Source organism: Pseudophryne corroboree, chromosome 3, assembly GCF_028390025.1.
Source record: "Pseudophryne corroboree isolate aPseCor3 chromosome 3, aPseCor3.hap2, whole genome shotgun sequence".
NCBI lineage: Eukaryota > Metazoa > Chordata > Amphibia > Anura > Myobatrachidae > Pseudophryne > Pseudophryne corroboree.
Window position 1 is genome coordinate 428,761,974 of NC_086446.1, and position 16,098 is coordinate 428,778,071.

Consider the following 16,098-nt stretch of genomic DNA (forward strand, 5'->3'; position numbering starts at 1 on the left):
ATACTTCTCTGGGCGGAGGCCAACGCAAGGGCCATCTCAGCCATATTCATTCCAGGAGTGGATAACTAGGAGGCGGACTTCTTCAGCAGGGACGACCTCCATCCGGGGGAATGGGGCCTTCATCCTCAGGTGTTTCAACAATTGGTTCAACGGTGGGGGTGTCCGCAGATAGACCTGATGGCTTCTTGTCTCAACAAGAAGCTACACTGTTACTGTTAGAAAACGAGGGATCCGCAGGCTGTGGCAGTGGACGTGCTGACAACCCAATGGACTTACCAGTTTGTTTACCTGTTCCCTCCAATCCCGCTCATTCCAAAGGTTCTTAAAAGACTCAAAAGGGAAAGCGTTTGGGCAATTCTAATTGCCCCGGATTGGCCTCGATGGGCCTGGTACACAAACCTCCTGACCATGTGTCTGGGGGAACCCTGGCCTCTGCCGCTTCAAATGGATCTTCTACAACAAGGTCCATTCGTCTATCCAGACTTACAGCGGCAACGTTTGACGCCTTGGAAGTTGAGAGGGAGATTCTAGCCAGAAAGGGTCTCCCTTCCAAGGTTATTTCCACTATGGTACAGGCCCATAAGGTGGTTACATTGAAAACTGCCACCGTATCTGGAAGAAATATGTTTCTTGGTGTGAGGGAAGAAAAGTTTCTCCTGTGGAATTTAGGATTGGTTGTTTTCTGCTTTTCCTGCAAACAGGAGTGGATATGGGCCTACGGTTGGGCTCCATCAAAGTACAGATTTCGTCTCTCTATTTTCTTCCAGAAACAACTTGCATTGTTGCCGGAGGTGCAGACTTTCCTGAAAGGAGTAATTCATCTGCAGCCACACTCCGTCCCTCCCACGGCTCCATGGGATCTTAATGTGGTTTTGTCCTTTCTTCAATCAGACTGGTTTGAACCCTTACAGAAGGTGGAATTGAAATTTCTCACTTGGAAGACTGTCATGCTGCTGGCATTTGTGTCTGCAAGTCTGCTTTCTGAATTGGGGGCCTTATCCTGTAAGAGCCCGTACTTGATTTTTCATAAAGAGAGGACTGAGCTCAGGACCCGGACTCAGTTTTTGCCTTAATTGGTGTCTGCCTTTCACGTGAATCAGCCGATTGTAGTTCCGGTGTTGGCTGACGTATCTGTGGGACCAGAGTCCTTGGATGCGGTGAGGGCTCTGAGGATTTATGTGAAAAGGACTGCTTGTCATCGGAAATCTGACTCGCTGTTTGTCCTTTTATGATGCCACGAAAATTGGTCGGCCGGCTTCTAAATAGTCTGTTGCTCATTGGCTCAGGTTGACTATTCAACAGGTCTATACTTCGGCGGCTCTGCCTTTGCCGACGTCTTTTCAGGCCCACTCGACAAGGTCGGTGGGTTCTTCCTGGGTGGCTGCCTGGGGTGTTTCGGCTTTACAGTTGTGCCGACGTGCTACTTGGTCTGGTCGAACACGTTTGTGAAGTTCTATAGGTTCAACACCTTGGCCAAGGAGGACCTTCAGTTTTGTCAGGCGGTTTTGCAGGGGTCTCTGCACTCTCCCACCCATTTTGGGAGCTTTGGGACTTCCCCACGGTACTAAAGTACAGTTCCCCAGTATCCACTAGGACATAAGAGAAAATAGGAATTTAATACGTACCGGTAATTCCCTTTCTCGTAGTCCGTAGTGGATACTAGGCGCCCGCCTCAGTGCTTCGTATCCTGATTACTGGATGTAAGTGTTGGTTGGGCCGCAGTTGCGGCCCCTTTACTATGTTGGATTAGCTTTGATGTCCTTGTTATGCCTGTTGTCGCTATCCTCTGTTCAGTTAGCGCTCCTGTTCGTTTGGTTGCGTGTTGGCTTGTTGCCTCACCGCTATTGTATATGTTTCTTATCTCATGGTATGTCTGTCTCCTCGGGCACAGTTTTCCTAGATTGAGTCTGGTAGGAGGGGCATAGAGGGAGGAGTCAACGCGCGCGCGCGCGCTCGCTCTCTCTCTCGGCAGGGGCCATGCTGCATAATCACCGACATAATGGATACACACTTGACAACTTGAATGATGTGCCGCTCCAATCCGTCGGAATCGGGCACATCATTGAAAGTATTGTCTAGTGTGTACCCAGCATTCAGGGGGGTACTCACGGAGCGATCGCTGCTTAAAATATAAGCAATCTGACTAGATTGCTTAGATTTTAAGCATGATCGCTCCGTGTGTAGCCCCTACAGCGATAGCGATGCGCAGCCCCGTGCATCGCTATCGCTGCTGCTAGATTGGCCTGCATGCAGGCCAATCTAGCGGGTCGCTCACTTCACCCGCTGGGTGAAGTGAGCTGCCCCCCTGTCTCCTTCCGCACGCTCAGCACACATCGCGCTGTGCTGAGCGGCGGGAGAGATGTGTGCTGAGCGGTTCGCTCAGCACACATCTCTCCCACATCGGCCAGTCATTACTGGCCTTTACTCTGAATAAAAATCTGTAAAGGGGCGTACACACGTAGCAATGTGTGCTTAAATTCTAAGCAATCTGACTAGATTGCTTAGAAAAGAAGCACTCATTACTCTGTGTGTGTATGCCCCATAGCTATGTGTGGCCCCTGCGCGTCGCTATTGCTGACTCTAGATTGGCCTGCATGCACGCCAATCTAGTCAGATCGCTTACTTCACAGCTGGGTGAAGTGAGCATTCCCCCCCCCCCCCCCCCCCCCACTCCCCTCGCTCAGCGCACATTGCGCTGCATGCTGAGCGGGGTGAGAGATGTGTGCTGAGCGTTCTGTGATAGATTGCTCAACACACATCTCCCCGTGTGTACCCCCCTTAACTTTCTGGTACAAGTAAATACAAAAGTAAATACAAATAAATATGGTCAGTTGAACATTTTTAGAATTTGGAATCTAAACAAAAATAAATAAATAAATATGCTCCCAGAACAGTGTACTATGGGGGTCATTCAGAGTTCGCTAGCAGATTTCGGTCGCAGCGCAGCTATCAGGCAAGAAAATGGCACTTCTGCACATGCGGCGCAATGCGCACGTGCGTCATACTATTACAATGAAGGATGTAGTTTCACACAAGGTCTAGTGATGCATTTCAGTCGCACTCCTGGCCGCAGAGTGATTGACAGGAAGTGGGCGTTTCTGGGTGTCAACTGACCGTTTTCAAGGAGTGAACGTAAAAACGCAGGCGTGCCAGATAAAAATGCAAGTGTGGCTGGGGAAATGCAGGCGTGGCTGGCCGAACGCAGGGCGTGTTTGTGACGTCAAAACAGGAACTGAATAGTCTGAAGTGATCGCAAGCGCTGAGTAGGTCTGCAGCTACTCTAAAACTGCACAAAATTATTTTATAGTCGCTCTGCGATCCTTTCGTTTGCACTTCTGCTAAGCTAAAATACACTCCCAGAGGGCGGCGGCTTAGCGTTTGCGCGGCTGCTAAAAGCAGCTAGCGAGCGAACTCGGAATGACCACCTATATGTAGTATGATTTAGTGTAGAAGGATGCGCTAGGTTCACATTACAGAACACAAATTTATCTGCAATACTTGATTATAGAACTGGCATGCAGTAGTTGTAGCCATCACTGCCCCCAGTATTTATATTATTTGTAAGACTTTTGGACATCTTGTGGATAATGGATGAGACGCTCCAGGCCCTGTGTGGTTAGAACAATTAATGACACCAACATCATTACTCTCACATACAATTGCCATACTTTAGTTAATGTCTGCATACTTGGCTTGTGATTATTTTGAGTGCACACTTACAGACGTTTATAGATGTTACAAAATGAATATTACATGTGGGCTGCTTTTTAGATCTCAATTAAGAGGTTGATCACTGCATTATGTAAGTAGTGCGTCTTAAGAGCACAGTTTTTTTAAGACTGACTGGAATATCTGTGCATGATGTTTAGAAGCTTAGTCGCATATTCAGTTGAGCGCTCATTTTTTTAAATTTTTTTTAATGGTTTTTCCTATTCAATTGAAGTTTGAGAACATGAGCTGCATCACCACGTATTTTTTCTCGCAGCCCCTGAGCAAGTCTGCACGTCTGTTTTTTACGTAAAAATCTTTATTTTTAGGAAAAATCATCAGGGCTTGCATGGGTGATAACATCATCGGTGTATATTTATTTATTTTTCTCTAACATCCATAAGGGATATTGGGGACAGATTAGTATGATGGGTACAGATGGGTCCAAAGGAGCCAGTGCACTTTAAATTTCTTCAACTGGGTGTGCTGGCTCCTCCCCTTTATGCCCCCTCCCACAGGCAGTTTAGAAAAAAGTGCCCTCAGGAGAGGATGCACACCCTGCAGGCTCCAGAGTTTTTCTTCAATTTAATTTAATCTTTTACTTCTTTCGGTATGTTGTTTGGGCAACAGCATACCTGCACCGTGGGAGTTTGGAGGGGAGACGGTCACCGGCCTCATGAGGTGCAGAGCCGCTTCTCCGCTGCAGGACCACCGTCCTGAGGGGCTGTTTGTTCAGCGGGGCACTGCGACTTAGCTGTCCCAGCCGCAGTTTGCCACACACCCCTAACAGAGCCTGAAGTTTATCGTTGTTGTGAGTACAAACCGGAAGAAGCGTTGGTGAGGTGTACGGGTCCCTCCTTGGGGGGGACCTGCGGGTGCCCCTGCGTGAGACTGGCTGGAGGTGTGTTGTACCAAGCATTTATGTGAGGCTACACAGCCTGTGGAGACATAACCAGTATAAAACTTATTAGTAGCTCCAGCGCCATAGCGGGGGGCGGAGCTACATCAGAGCGGGCTCATCGGCATTTTCGCACCTTCCTCTGCATAAGCAGCAGCAGCCTCATACATCTCCTCCAAACGGTCACAGGATCTTTGGTACCGGGTGTAGAGGGGGAGAGCCGCTATTAGTGCACAGTTTACATTCCTATGGGGAATTTTCTGTACAGCAGTATAACTGTTATATATTACTACATAGGGGTATATTCAATTGGTGTCGAATCCCACAGTGGATACGACAGTTTTCCAATTCAACAGCATTCGACTGTTGATACCTTCCTTCCAAGGCACTGAATTCGACATATGGATTCGACATGCCTCCGGTCAGAAAGTGACCCATGCTCGGATTGTGGGCGGCCGGGATTCGACTTCATGAACATCACAATCTGGTCAGAAAAAGGCTCCATTATTGTAGTCGGTGTTAAAAAATATATATATGTTAAAAACGCAGATTGCCCTAAAAAAAAAAAATTCCACAAGACAGCTGTGTAATGGCTGCTCTTCTACCTGAAGTCTCAAGCATAGGAGTTGCTTTGGTGAAGTGTAACCTGGGTAAAAATGTTGAATCATGGGTACATTCCTTCCCTCAGCCCAGTAAAGAAGAAAATATTCGGGGGGGAAATCAAAATATAATAATATGGCTCATAAATACAAAAAAAACAATTATATAATTACTTAAAATATAAATAGATATGCTAGTAGAAATCCAAAAAAGTTAAAAAAAAAATTAAGTATTCAACATTTGTCGGCTCATGACAGAAAAACTTGTTGCAATAAAATTGTCGAAAGTCATGTCAAAAACCACTGATACCGATTCGACAATCTTCAATTGAATATACTTTTGTCGAAAAGCTGGGTTTTTAACATTACAGACACTCGACTGCAAAGTCAAAAGTCGAAACGGCTCCAACAGGTTTTTTGTCGAAAAGTGGCGTATTGAATTGTCGAATGCAATTCTACAGGGTTTTTTTTTTAAAAAGCCCCGTTTTCTGACAAAACGAGGGATTCAACACCAATTGAGTATACCCCATAAAACACTGACAGTCTCACTGGGGCTGTACAGCGTTGAGTGCGCTGGTGTCCTCTCTTCTGTGTCTCCTCTCACATGCAATAGGGCAGGCTTGTTTTGTATTCAGTCTGTGTTGTATGTGTATTGTTTCTGTATTTCATTATGGTGAAACAGAAGTCATGCAATGTATGTAATGCCAGATTCTCCCCTTATTCATCGAGCTCCATATCCTGTGAGCAGTGTAGTCAGTCATCACAAAATGCTGATAACATGGGGGAGAGTCCAGAGCCTTCCTGGCTGGGGGCTATAAAAACTGTGATGTCTGATATGTCCTCTCAGCTCACTGCCAATGCCAATAAAACACAAGAACTACAACAAGCAGTGGTTAGCCTAACTGACAAGGCCGATGCTTCCCATCCCCTGCTGTCTACTACAGGTTCACAAAAATGTGCTTTACCTGCAATTTTATCAGATTCTGATGATGATGTACAGGTGGGATGATGGGGATCCCATTAGTGGGGATTCCACCCCTACACAGGGTATCGAACCCCTCATATTGGCCTTACGGGGTGTGTTAAAGCTCCCCCTGGAGGACGCTACTAATCAGCAGTCATTTTTCCTCCCACAAGACAAACTGACAGTCACTTTTCCTGATTCCAAGGAATTGGATGATTTATTTAAATTAGCCTGGAAAAATCCAGATAAAAAATATCATCAGGTGTCTAAAAGGTTTTTAAATACCTTCCCATTTGCCCCTGAAGGCAGGAAATTCTGGGAAGAATCTCCAGCAGTAGACGTCTCAATCTCTCGCCTTTCTAAAAAGGCGGTGCTCCCTGCTCTGGGCTCTTTTTTTTTTTTTTTTTTTTTTGCTCCTCTGTGACTCCCTTAAAGAGATTGTCAATATAAATACTAGAACCACTGCTATGGCTGTGTCTGCACGCAGAGCCATATGATTGCGTCAGTGGATGGCAGACGCTGACTCCAAACGTAATGTGGAATCTCTTCCCTTCACAGGTGAATGGCTCTTTGGAGCTGAATTGGACACATGAATCTCCAAAGCTACTGCTGGGAAATCCACGTTTCTTCCTTCAGGGGCTCCGCCTGCTAAGCGTACCTACCTGGGACCGTCTACTCAGTCCTTTCGGTCCTCCAGATTTCGATCTAGGGCCCGGTGATGCTTCCAGTGCAGCTAGAAGCTCCAAAGGTAAGTCTAAGAAACCAGCCGTTGCTAGCTCTCTGAAACAGAGCACCAGTTCAGCTTCCACAAAGACTTCGGCATGACTGTGCCCACCCGTCCCGAGGGGATCTCGTGGTGGGAGCTTGGTTACGTCACTACAGCCACGTCTGGGACGGTTCCTGCCAAGATGCCTGGGTAAGGGACCTTATCTCTCAGGGTTACAAGCTGGAGTTCGACGGTGCTCCTCCCCAACCATTTTTCAAATCAGGCTTGCCAGTTTTTGAAGATATGCGTGTTACGCTACTCCTGGCCATCGACAAGTTGGTCCAGTCCCAGGTCATTGTTCCAGTACCCCTGCTACCGCAAGGACAAGGTTACAACTCCAGTCTGTTCGTAGTACCAAAAGCAGATGTATCTGTGAGACCCATTTTGAATCTGAAGTCCTTGAATCCTTACCTGAAGGTTTTCAAATTCAAGATGGAATCTTTGAGAGCGGTGATCGCGGGCCTGGAACAACAGGAATTCCTTGTGTCCCTGGATATCAAGGACACCTACCTATATATCCCAATTTGGCCTCCTCATCAGGCCTATCTGCTGTTCGTCCTACTGAACAATCACTACCAGTTTCAGGCATTGCCCTTTGGCCTGTCTACAGCTCCGAGGGTGTTCACGAAGGTGATGGCGGAAATGATGATCCAACGCAGACTCCAGGGGGTCAACATTGTCCCTTACCTGGACGATCTCCTGATAAAAGCAAGTTCCAGGAAGCTTCTACTGCTCCATATAGATCGCACTATCCAACTTCTGTCGCACCACGGGTGGATCCTCAATCTACAGAAGTCTCAGCTGGAACCGACTCAAAGGCTATTGTTTCTGGGTATGATACTGTAGCTCAGAGAGTGTTCCTTCCAAAGGACAAGGTGAGTACACTTCAAGAGATGGTTCGCATGGTTCTCGGACCTGCTCGAGTTTCCATTCATCTTTGTATAAAATTGTTGGGAAAAATGGTAGCCTCGTACGAGGCGATACAGTTCGGAAGGATCCATGCCAGACCCTTCCAATTGGACATCTCGAACAAGTGGTCCGGTTCACATCTTCAGATGCACCGGATGATTCAGCTGTCAGGCCAGGATTTCACTCCTGTGGTGGTTACAGTCTTCCAACCTGCTGGTATGTCGACGTTTCGGGATTCAGGCTTGGATCCTCCTCACGACTGATGCGAGCATGAGAGGATAGGGAGCTGTCACCCAGGGGGCGCAGTTCCAGGACAAGTGTTCTGCCCAAGAGGCCTTACTTCCAAACAACATTCTGGATCTTCGAGCTATCTACAGTGCGCTGATTCAGGCCTCCCCTCTACTCAGGGATCAGGCGATCCAGGTTCAGTCGGACAACGCCACGGTAGTGGCATACATCAATCAACGGGGAGGGACAAAAAGCAGGGCCTGCATGCGAGATGTGTCAAAAATTCTTCCCTGGGCGGAAAGAAATGCAAGAGCACTGTCCGCAATTTTAATTCCAGGAGTGGACAACTGGGAAGCGGACTTCTTGAGTCGCCACAACCTCCACCTGGGGGAGTGGGGGTTACATCCTCAGGTGTTTCAACAGATTGTCGACAGGTGGGGATACCCGCAGATCGACATGATGGTGTCTCGCCTCAACAAGAGACCCTCAGGCGAGTGCAGTGGATGTGCTGACGCCACCTTGGCCTTACCGGCTGGTCTACCTATTCCCTCCAATTCCGTTGATCCCAAGGGTGCTCCAGCGGATCAGACATCAGAGTCCAAGCAATCATGATTGTGCCGGACTGGCCCCGAAGGGAGTGGTACGCAGCTCTTCTGGACATGTCCCTAGAAGACCCTTGGCCTCTGCCGCTAAGAAAGGATCTTCTTCAGCAAGGGCTGTTCGTCTACCCGGACTTACGGCGGCTTCATTTGACAGCATGGAAGTTGAGCGGAACATCCTAGCTCACATAGGGCTTTCCAAAAAAGTAATTACCACTATGGTGCAAGCCAGAAAACCTGTGACGTCAAAACACTATATCATTATATCTGGAGAAGATGTCTCTTGGTGCGAGGAACGCACGTATCCGCCTGCAGAGTTTCACTTGGGACGTTTCCTCCATTTCCTGCAGGCTGGTGTGGATAAAGGCTTACGTCTGGGTTCCGTCAAGATTTCAGCTCTCTCAATTTTCTTTCAGAAGAAATTGGCTTGTTGCCAGACGTTCACACCTTCTTACATGGGGTACTCCACATACAACATCCCTTTGTGCCGCCTACGGCACCCTGGGCTTTAGCTGTAGTGTTAGAATTTCTACAGTCCTCCTGGTTTGAGCTTCTGATGACGGTAGAAGACAAGTACCTCACATGGAAGACAGTGATGTTATTGGCTCCTGCTAGACGCGTCTCCGAATTGGGGGCCTTATCGTGTAAAAGTCCCTACTTGGGGGGCAGTTCCGAGTTGCAGGAACTTTGTTAGCAGTTGGGCAAAACCATGTGCACTGCAGGGGAGGCAGATTTAACATGTGCAGAGAGAGTTACATTTGGGTGTGGTGTGTTCAATCTAAAAATCTAAATTGCAGTGTAAAAATAAAACAGCCAGTATTTACCCTGCACAGAAACAAAATAACCCACCCAAATCTAACTCTTTCTGCACATGGTATATCTGCCCCCCTGCAGTGCACATGGTTTTGCCCAACTGCTAACAAAATTCCTGCTGCGATCAACTCAGAATTACCCCCTTGGTCTTTTACGAGGGCAGAGCGGAGCTGCGGACTAGACAGCAGTGCCTGCCGAAGGTTGTCTCCACATTCCACCTGAATCAGCCTATTGTGGTTCCGTCCTGTTCTGACGTTTCAGCTCCTCTGGAGTCTTTGGATGTTGTACGTGCTTTGAAGATCTATGTCAGGCGCACTGCTCGGGTCAGGAAGACAGATTCCTTATTCGTGCTTTATGATGCGCAAAAAAAGGGTTGTCCTGCTTCAAAGCAGACCATTGCTCGCTGGATTAGGCTTACTATCCAACAGGCCTATATGTTGTCAGCCTAACCTGTTCTTTAGTCTCTGAAGGCCCACTCTACAAGGTCAGTGGGCTCTACCTGGGCGGCTGCCCGTGGAGTCTTGGCCTTGCAACTATGCCGAGCAGCTACCTGGTCGGGGAAGAACACTTTTGTGAAATTCTACATATTTGATACCCTGGCCAAAGAGGATACCCAGTTTTGGCAGGCGGTGCTGTAGCAGTCTTCGCCCGTTCTGGAAGCTTTGGGACATCCCCAATATCCCTTATGGATGCTAGAGAAAATAGGATTTTAAATACCTACTGATAAGTCCTTTTCTCGTAGTCCATAAGGGATATTGGGCGCCCGCCTCTGTGCGGTGACTTTCTGCAGGTTATCTGTTAACTGTTCAGCTGTTGCTGTTTTCTGTTGCCAGCTGTTGCTGGCCAGGTTGTGTTATGGGTGTGCTGGTGTGTAAATCTCACCACACTTATTGTTATGTTCCTTCTCTCAAGTATGTTTTCTCCTTCGGGCACTGTTTTACCTATACCTGCCTATGGGAGGGGGCATGGAGGGGAGGAGCCAGCACACCCAGTTGAAGAAATTTTAAAGTGCACTGGTTCCTTTGGACCCGTCTATACCCATCGTACTAATCTGTCTCCAATATCCCTTATGGACTACGAGAAAAGAATTTACCATTTACCGGTAGGTATTTAAAATCCTATTTTCGGTTTATTCTGTGTGGCATAATGTGAATTTTGTCTCATTCAGTGTGAATTTCAGCTTATACTGTGTGGCTTAATGTGAATTTCGTCTCAAACCGTGTGGCATAATGTGAATTTTGGCTCGTACTGTGTGGCATAATGTGAATTTTGGCTCGTACTGTGTGTCATAATGTGAATTTTGGCTCGTATTGTGTGGCATAATGTGAATTTTGGCTCATACCATGTGGCATATGTGAATTTCGGCTTATACTATGTCGCGTATTGTGAATTTTGGCTCATTCCATGTGGCATAATGTGAAAGTTGCACCAGTACTAGAAAGTATAAGGGGTCCTACTATTGTGGTGAATAATGTGTATAAGGGACACATCCCCTTTTGAGTGGCCACGGCCCCTTTTCCGGAGCGCGCGCACATTACAGCCTTTACTTTTCCGTACCCCCATTTCTACTTCGACATTATATATATATATATATATATATATATATATATATATATATATAATATATATATATATATATATATAAAAAATAATAATAATAATAAAATATGCGGTTAGAGAACAGCAGGCACTCACATGACAGACTATAATGGTGTCTTTGTAATTTTTTCTGTGTCCTGAGTTGTGGTGTGGTATGTAGTGTCGACAGTGTCTAGGTCGACCACTATTAGTCGATAGTAAGTAGGTCGACATGGTTTCTAGGTCGACAGGGACTCTAGGTTGACATGAGGTTTTATTTTACCTTTTTTGGTGTTGTTTTTTCTGTACAGTGACCGGGAACCCCAATTAGTGCACAGTGTCCCCTCGCATGGCTCGCCATGCTTCGGGCAAGGTGCCTCGCTCCGCTACCGCTGCGTTCGGCACAGGTTACCGTTCCCAATTGTAGTCCACGTGAATCGGAAAGTATGGAAAAAATGCAAATTTTTTTAAAAAGGTGAAAAACTCGTGTCGTCCTTTTGTCATATTGACCTAGAAACCATGTCGACCTACTTATTGTCGACTTAAGTGTGGTCGACCTAGAGACCTGATACCGTCCTGAGTGCTGCTGTTCTCAATGGGCTGAAGCACCTTTTTCATTTAAGTGAGTTTCAAAACTATCTCCCGCTCTCTTCCCATTACTAAACAATAGAGAATCTGCACACTTATAATTATTGTTGAATTGTGCCATGGTGTATTTGCCAACAGACTGATAGCATTTTTACAGTATAAGAGATAGTGGGTTTTTAGCTCCACTTGTCGGAGCAGTAAAACTGCAGTATACTTATTGTAGAGAAATGTTTGTTTCCTCATTGCAGTTATCACTTGTGCCAGCCTTCCGTCTGCTCCCAAATTTAGCAGAGTGGCAATTGAATTGACACTAGCATGTTCACAGTTCATTAATTCTCTGGTTTATAATAATTATCTTTGTTTTCGGCATAACTGTTGATATGCACGTTTCGCAATTAACCATACACTTATAATATGTGTGCATTATTTATAACCAGTGTGTATGAGAGTAACGCACCCCACAGCATGTCCTAGAGAAATAGCTGGAGCAGCGAGACTGTACCTGTCTGTCTGGAATGTTGCTCTCTGTCTTTAACTCCTGAGTGCTGCTAACAGTATGTGCACGGGCTGAAGGCTTTACATGCTCTGCTAATCTACCCTTTATCTGGTTTGTAGCTAGTATTTCTTTGAAATATTACTGTTCTTATGTTTCTGCTTGTTGTGATCACCCAAGAGGTTATTTACAATATCTAGCAGAATGTCCCTAATTAACTGTTTTATGGTCCACTTCCTCACTTTTGCGACAATCGAAGTCTTTTTTGTTTTTAAATAGGTTCAATAAAAGAATGGGTAGGAGCAGAGAAGACTAATGATTGGGATGGTTGGGCAATTTTATGGCTGTGGTTGTCTGAGAATCAGGTTGGATGTAGTTTCTTAACTGTTGTCCTGATTTATTGCTAATACCTGATATAGAGGGGAGTTGGATCTTTCAAATAAGCAGAATGAGCTTTACTAGGCACAGCTAGCATGACACGCATACAGGATTTTTCTACAGTTTTCCTCCCTATTCTGTAATCCTTCAAGTCTTCCAGCCATCTCTTCAACAGTAATATTCCCATTTTCCTTGCACTCACTGTATTGCTCAATAACTCTGTTCACCTCCATTCTCTTGGTTAATAATGTCTATTTTGCCACCTGTTGTTCTTTCATTCCTCCTCTCCCTCGTCTCCTTTCCATGCCAACTTCTTTTTTTTTTTTTTCCCCTCCCTCCCCTGTTTTTGTCATCATGGCACATTCCAAGATGTTCAGTTAATCACCCCCACCTCTGCATTTCTCCTGTGAGGGTGGGAGGGCCAAATTTAGCATGTTTCAACAGGCGGGTCGTGACCTCATTTAGGGGTCCCAGAGACACCCATCTCCTTTAAAGAATATCAATTAAAGGTACTACAGAGTATTAACCTCCTATGTGCTGGACTGGCTAGTATCTTTCATTTACAGTTTTATGTCTAATAATACATTTCTTTTGTAGGAAGAATTTTTGTTAAGTTGTATAGTATTGACAGACTTCTCTTCCAAAAACAGATGGGCAGTGCGAAAAGCAAGCCACGGGAAGGCGGACCACGGAGCCGCAGCCTAGATATTGCTGAGGGGTCCCATCCACATTTCCCATCACTCTCTGCTTCTCAGACCCCCAGCAAGAGTCTGGAGTCGCATCGTCCTACTGCCCAGCCATTTGGGGGCAACTGTGATATTACACCGTTTGGAGGGGTAAACTTTTTGAACACCATCACTTCCCCTCAGAGGACCGATCCATTAGCAGGTTAGTATCAGGAATTGGGGATGAAAGTTAAGTAGCACAATACCCTATTGATAGGCATGACTTCGATTCCTGTGTCTGTTCCAGGTTTTACTTGTTTGTACCAGCAATATATATGTACTCTACAATGTCTCTAGTTTTTAAAATTGACAATTTCACTGCTACTATTTCCCCAGTTATTTTGTTTATTGGTTTTCACATCTTTTTCTATCCAGTAAGGCATGGTTCTTTAGAATAGAACTAAATCATACATCATGAACTGATCACTGGATGCATGCGCAGTGGATAAAACAAAGCCTCCCATTTGCAAAAAAAAATAATCTAAACTGCGTCCACTTCAGAATCGGGCTTGTAATCGTAATACAGTACAATTCTCTTATACTTTAATAATAACATAAGACACTACATCAACCCAACCACATCAGATCAATGGTCAATGTTCATGTGATTAATTTCAGAGGTGTATTGGCTATTATTCTGTTACACCCCATAAGGTATAGAACACTACACTGTTATTAATTGAATAGTCTCTATACAAACCTATTATAATACATCTACCCAGTGTGACACGCCACTTCAATTGTAATTTAATTATATTCAGTGGTCAAGTGGATGAAGGAGTTATGTAACAATATTTTGATACATTTGTCTTTAAAAGGATATGGGGGGGGGGGGGTATCCTATTAGCTGTGGTAAATTACTGCAGCTAATGGATCCCCCGGGGGCTGTCCAATTAGCCCTGACCGCCAGCACTTATCAGAGATTAAGCACGCAACGCAGAATCCCCGCTGAGCAGCCCTCATAGACCCGTTTTTCAGCAATAACACGTGGGTCCGGGAACTTATTCCGGATCCCATGTGTTATCGCCCGAAAACAGGTCTTTAACCACACAGTAAAAATAGCCTATAATTGGATAGCCCAATAATAGGCTAAAAAGCCTATTTTTGCCGTGCTGTAAATTAGCGCAAGAGGCGCCTCGAGGCGTTATAACCTAGGGATCATAGTAACAATGTTATTTTAAATGTTTCTAGTCTATTTACGGATCTATTTTGCTATTTACTGATATGTAGATAAAAGTGCCATGTCCAATTCTTAAGTTCTAATAATTTCTTCAACTCTCCTCTGATGGATCCGCCATCTTGGGGGACCTTCCTATAGCGGCAGCTGCACGCCTTTTTATTTTTTTCTTGCTTCAGGTCATTGAGTCAACTACAGTACATCAGTAGGAGCCCCCTATCTCACTTGTACTCCTTCCACCTATAGCGGCAGCTGCACGCCTTTTTATTTTTTTCTTGCTTCAGGTCATTGAGTCAACTACAGTACATCAGTAGGAGCCCCCTATCTCACTTGTACTCCTTCCACCGCTAATCTTTCAGCTAGCTGCATTGCCTGAGATACTTTACTTTAACTACCATGTGCCTGCCAACTACTATCTCTTTGTCTACCATTATTTTATGCCCTAGCTACTGCTGTGTTTACCGATTAGTTCTGCTCCATGGTATGCTATACCGTCACTGTTTGCACACCCTGCCAGCAGCAACCTACGGAGTGCATCCCAGATGGCTGCCTCGGATGGTTCCCCTGTGGGCAAGATGTACTTCCATGTGGATCGATACAGGGTATATCATACTACTACACACGTGTAAATTCTCCCATACTGTATATTCCTTGGGTCCGTTTATGGCGTATCTCCCACAGTGTAACCTTGTATTGCACCCAACATGGCTGCCTTACCTGGCACTCTCATGGTTGGGATGAAAAATACATGGACCTGACAGTTATGTTGGGACCCTACATCTAGCGTTAGGATGCTGCAACCACCCATTCTGTATTATCTTTTCTAGGGGAAAGCTATTCTGAGTTCTACGGGAGAAAGCAATGAAAAGTTAAGAATTAATATAGATTGTGATATGAAAGTTTTTCTGGAACTCACATTATGGTAATCAAAAGTACCCCAGAATAGCTCAAAGATGAGGTAATGGGACTGCTTGCAAGAAAGTCCCGTGCTAGCGAAAAGTTTGAAGCTGTCACATCTGGGTACGGACCAGGTGATGTCCGTGCGTGGCCATTGAGCTGTGCATGTGCTAGTACAGTTACTATGAAGTAGCTCCATCTAAACACGGTGTTAGCTGCCACAGTCAGTCTCTGGAAAGCTTTGCATTCCAGAGCTTGGTAAATTTTAAAATTTTTAGCCACCATAGAAACCTGTGGATTCTTTTGCGATAAAAAATGGATCTGCTGCGGTCGCCCGTTCAGACATCCTTGGGGTGCTTAATTTTTGAAGGAATTTGATTTCCCACAAAATTATTTTGATAAATATGCCCTTATGTCACTAACCTGACCTTGCCACTAAAGAAGAAAGTAGCAGTACAGAGTGTAATTGTATTGTGTAGGATTACGTTCTGGCAGTGTTTCCCAACCACAGTAAAAGACCAGGTCTTACTGATAGCCATGCTTGAGCACAGATGGTTAAATCAAAATAACTGAGGTACAAATTAAGTCGCCTGTGCTCAAGTATAGCTCTTCTTAAACCTGGACTGTTAGTGTGCCTTGAGGACCGTGGTTGGGAACCATTGTGTTAGGGTTATGTGTGTATGTAGAATGTTCCTCACAAAAACACTTTTATATGCACCTGCCTATCAGTTTGAGTGACTAGTACTTTCTATATGCTTAGGTAAAGAACCTGGATTAA

General features: G+C 45.4%; 2 protein-coding genes across 4 annotated transcripts in view; one reads left to right on the top strand and one right to left on the bottom strand.

Annotated features, from left to right (window-relative positions):
- Nucleotides 1-16,098, bottom strand: part of GHRH (growth hormone releasing hormone) — a 219,007-nt gene that overhangs the window by 162,877 nt on the left and 40,032 nt on the right. The gene's annotated exons all lie outside the window — the stretch shown is intronic.
- Nucleotides 1-16,098, top strand: part of SRC (SRC proto-oncogene, non-receptor tyrosine kinase) — a 125,380-nt gene that overhangs the window by 58,328 nt on the left and 50,954 nt on the right. For all 3 annotated transcript variants that reach the window (XM_063960348.1, XM_063960347.1, XM_063960346.1), the window contains one exon: nt 13,172-13,409. In XM_063960348.1, coding sequence (XP_063816418.1) covers nt 13,172-13,409 — 238 coding nt within the window. Of the gene's footprint in view, nt 1-13,171; nt 13,410-16,098 lie in introns of those variants that run through there.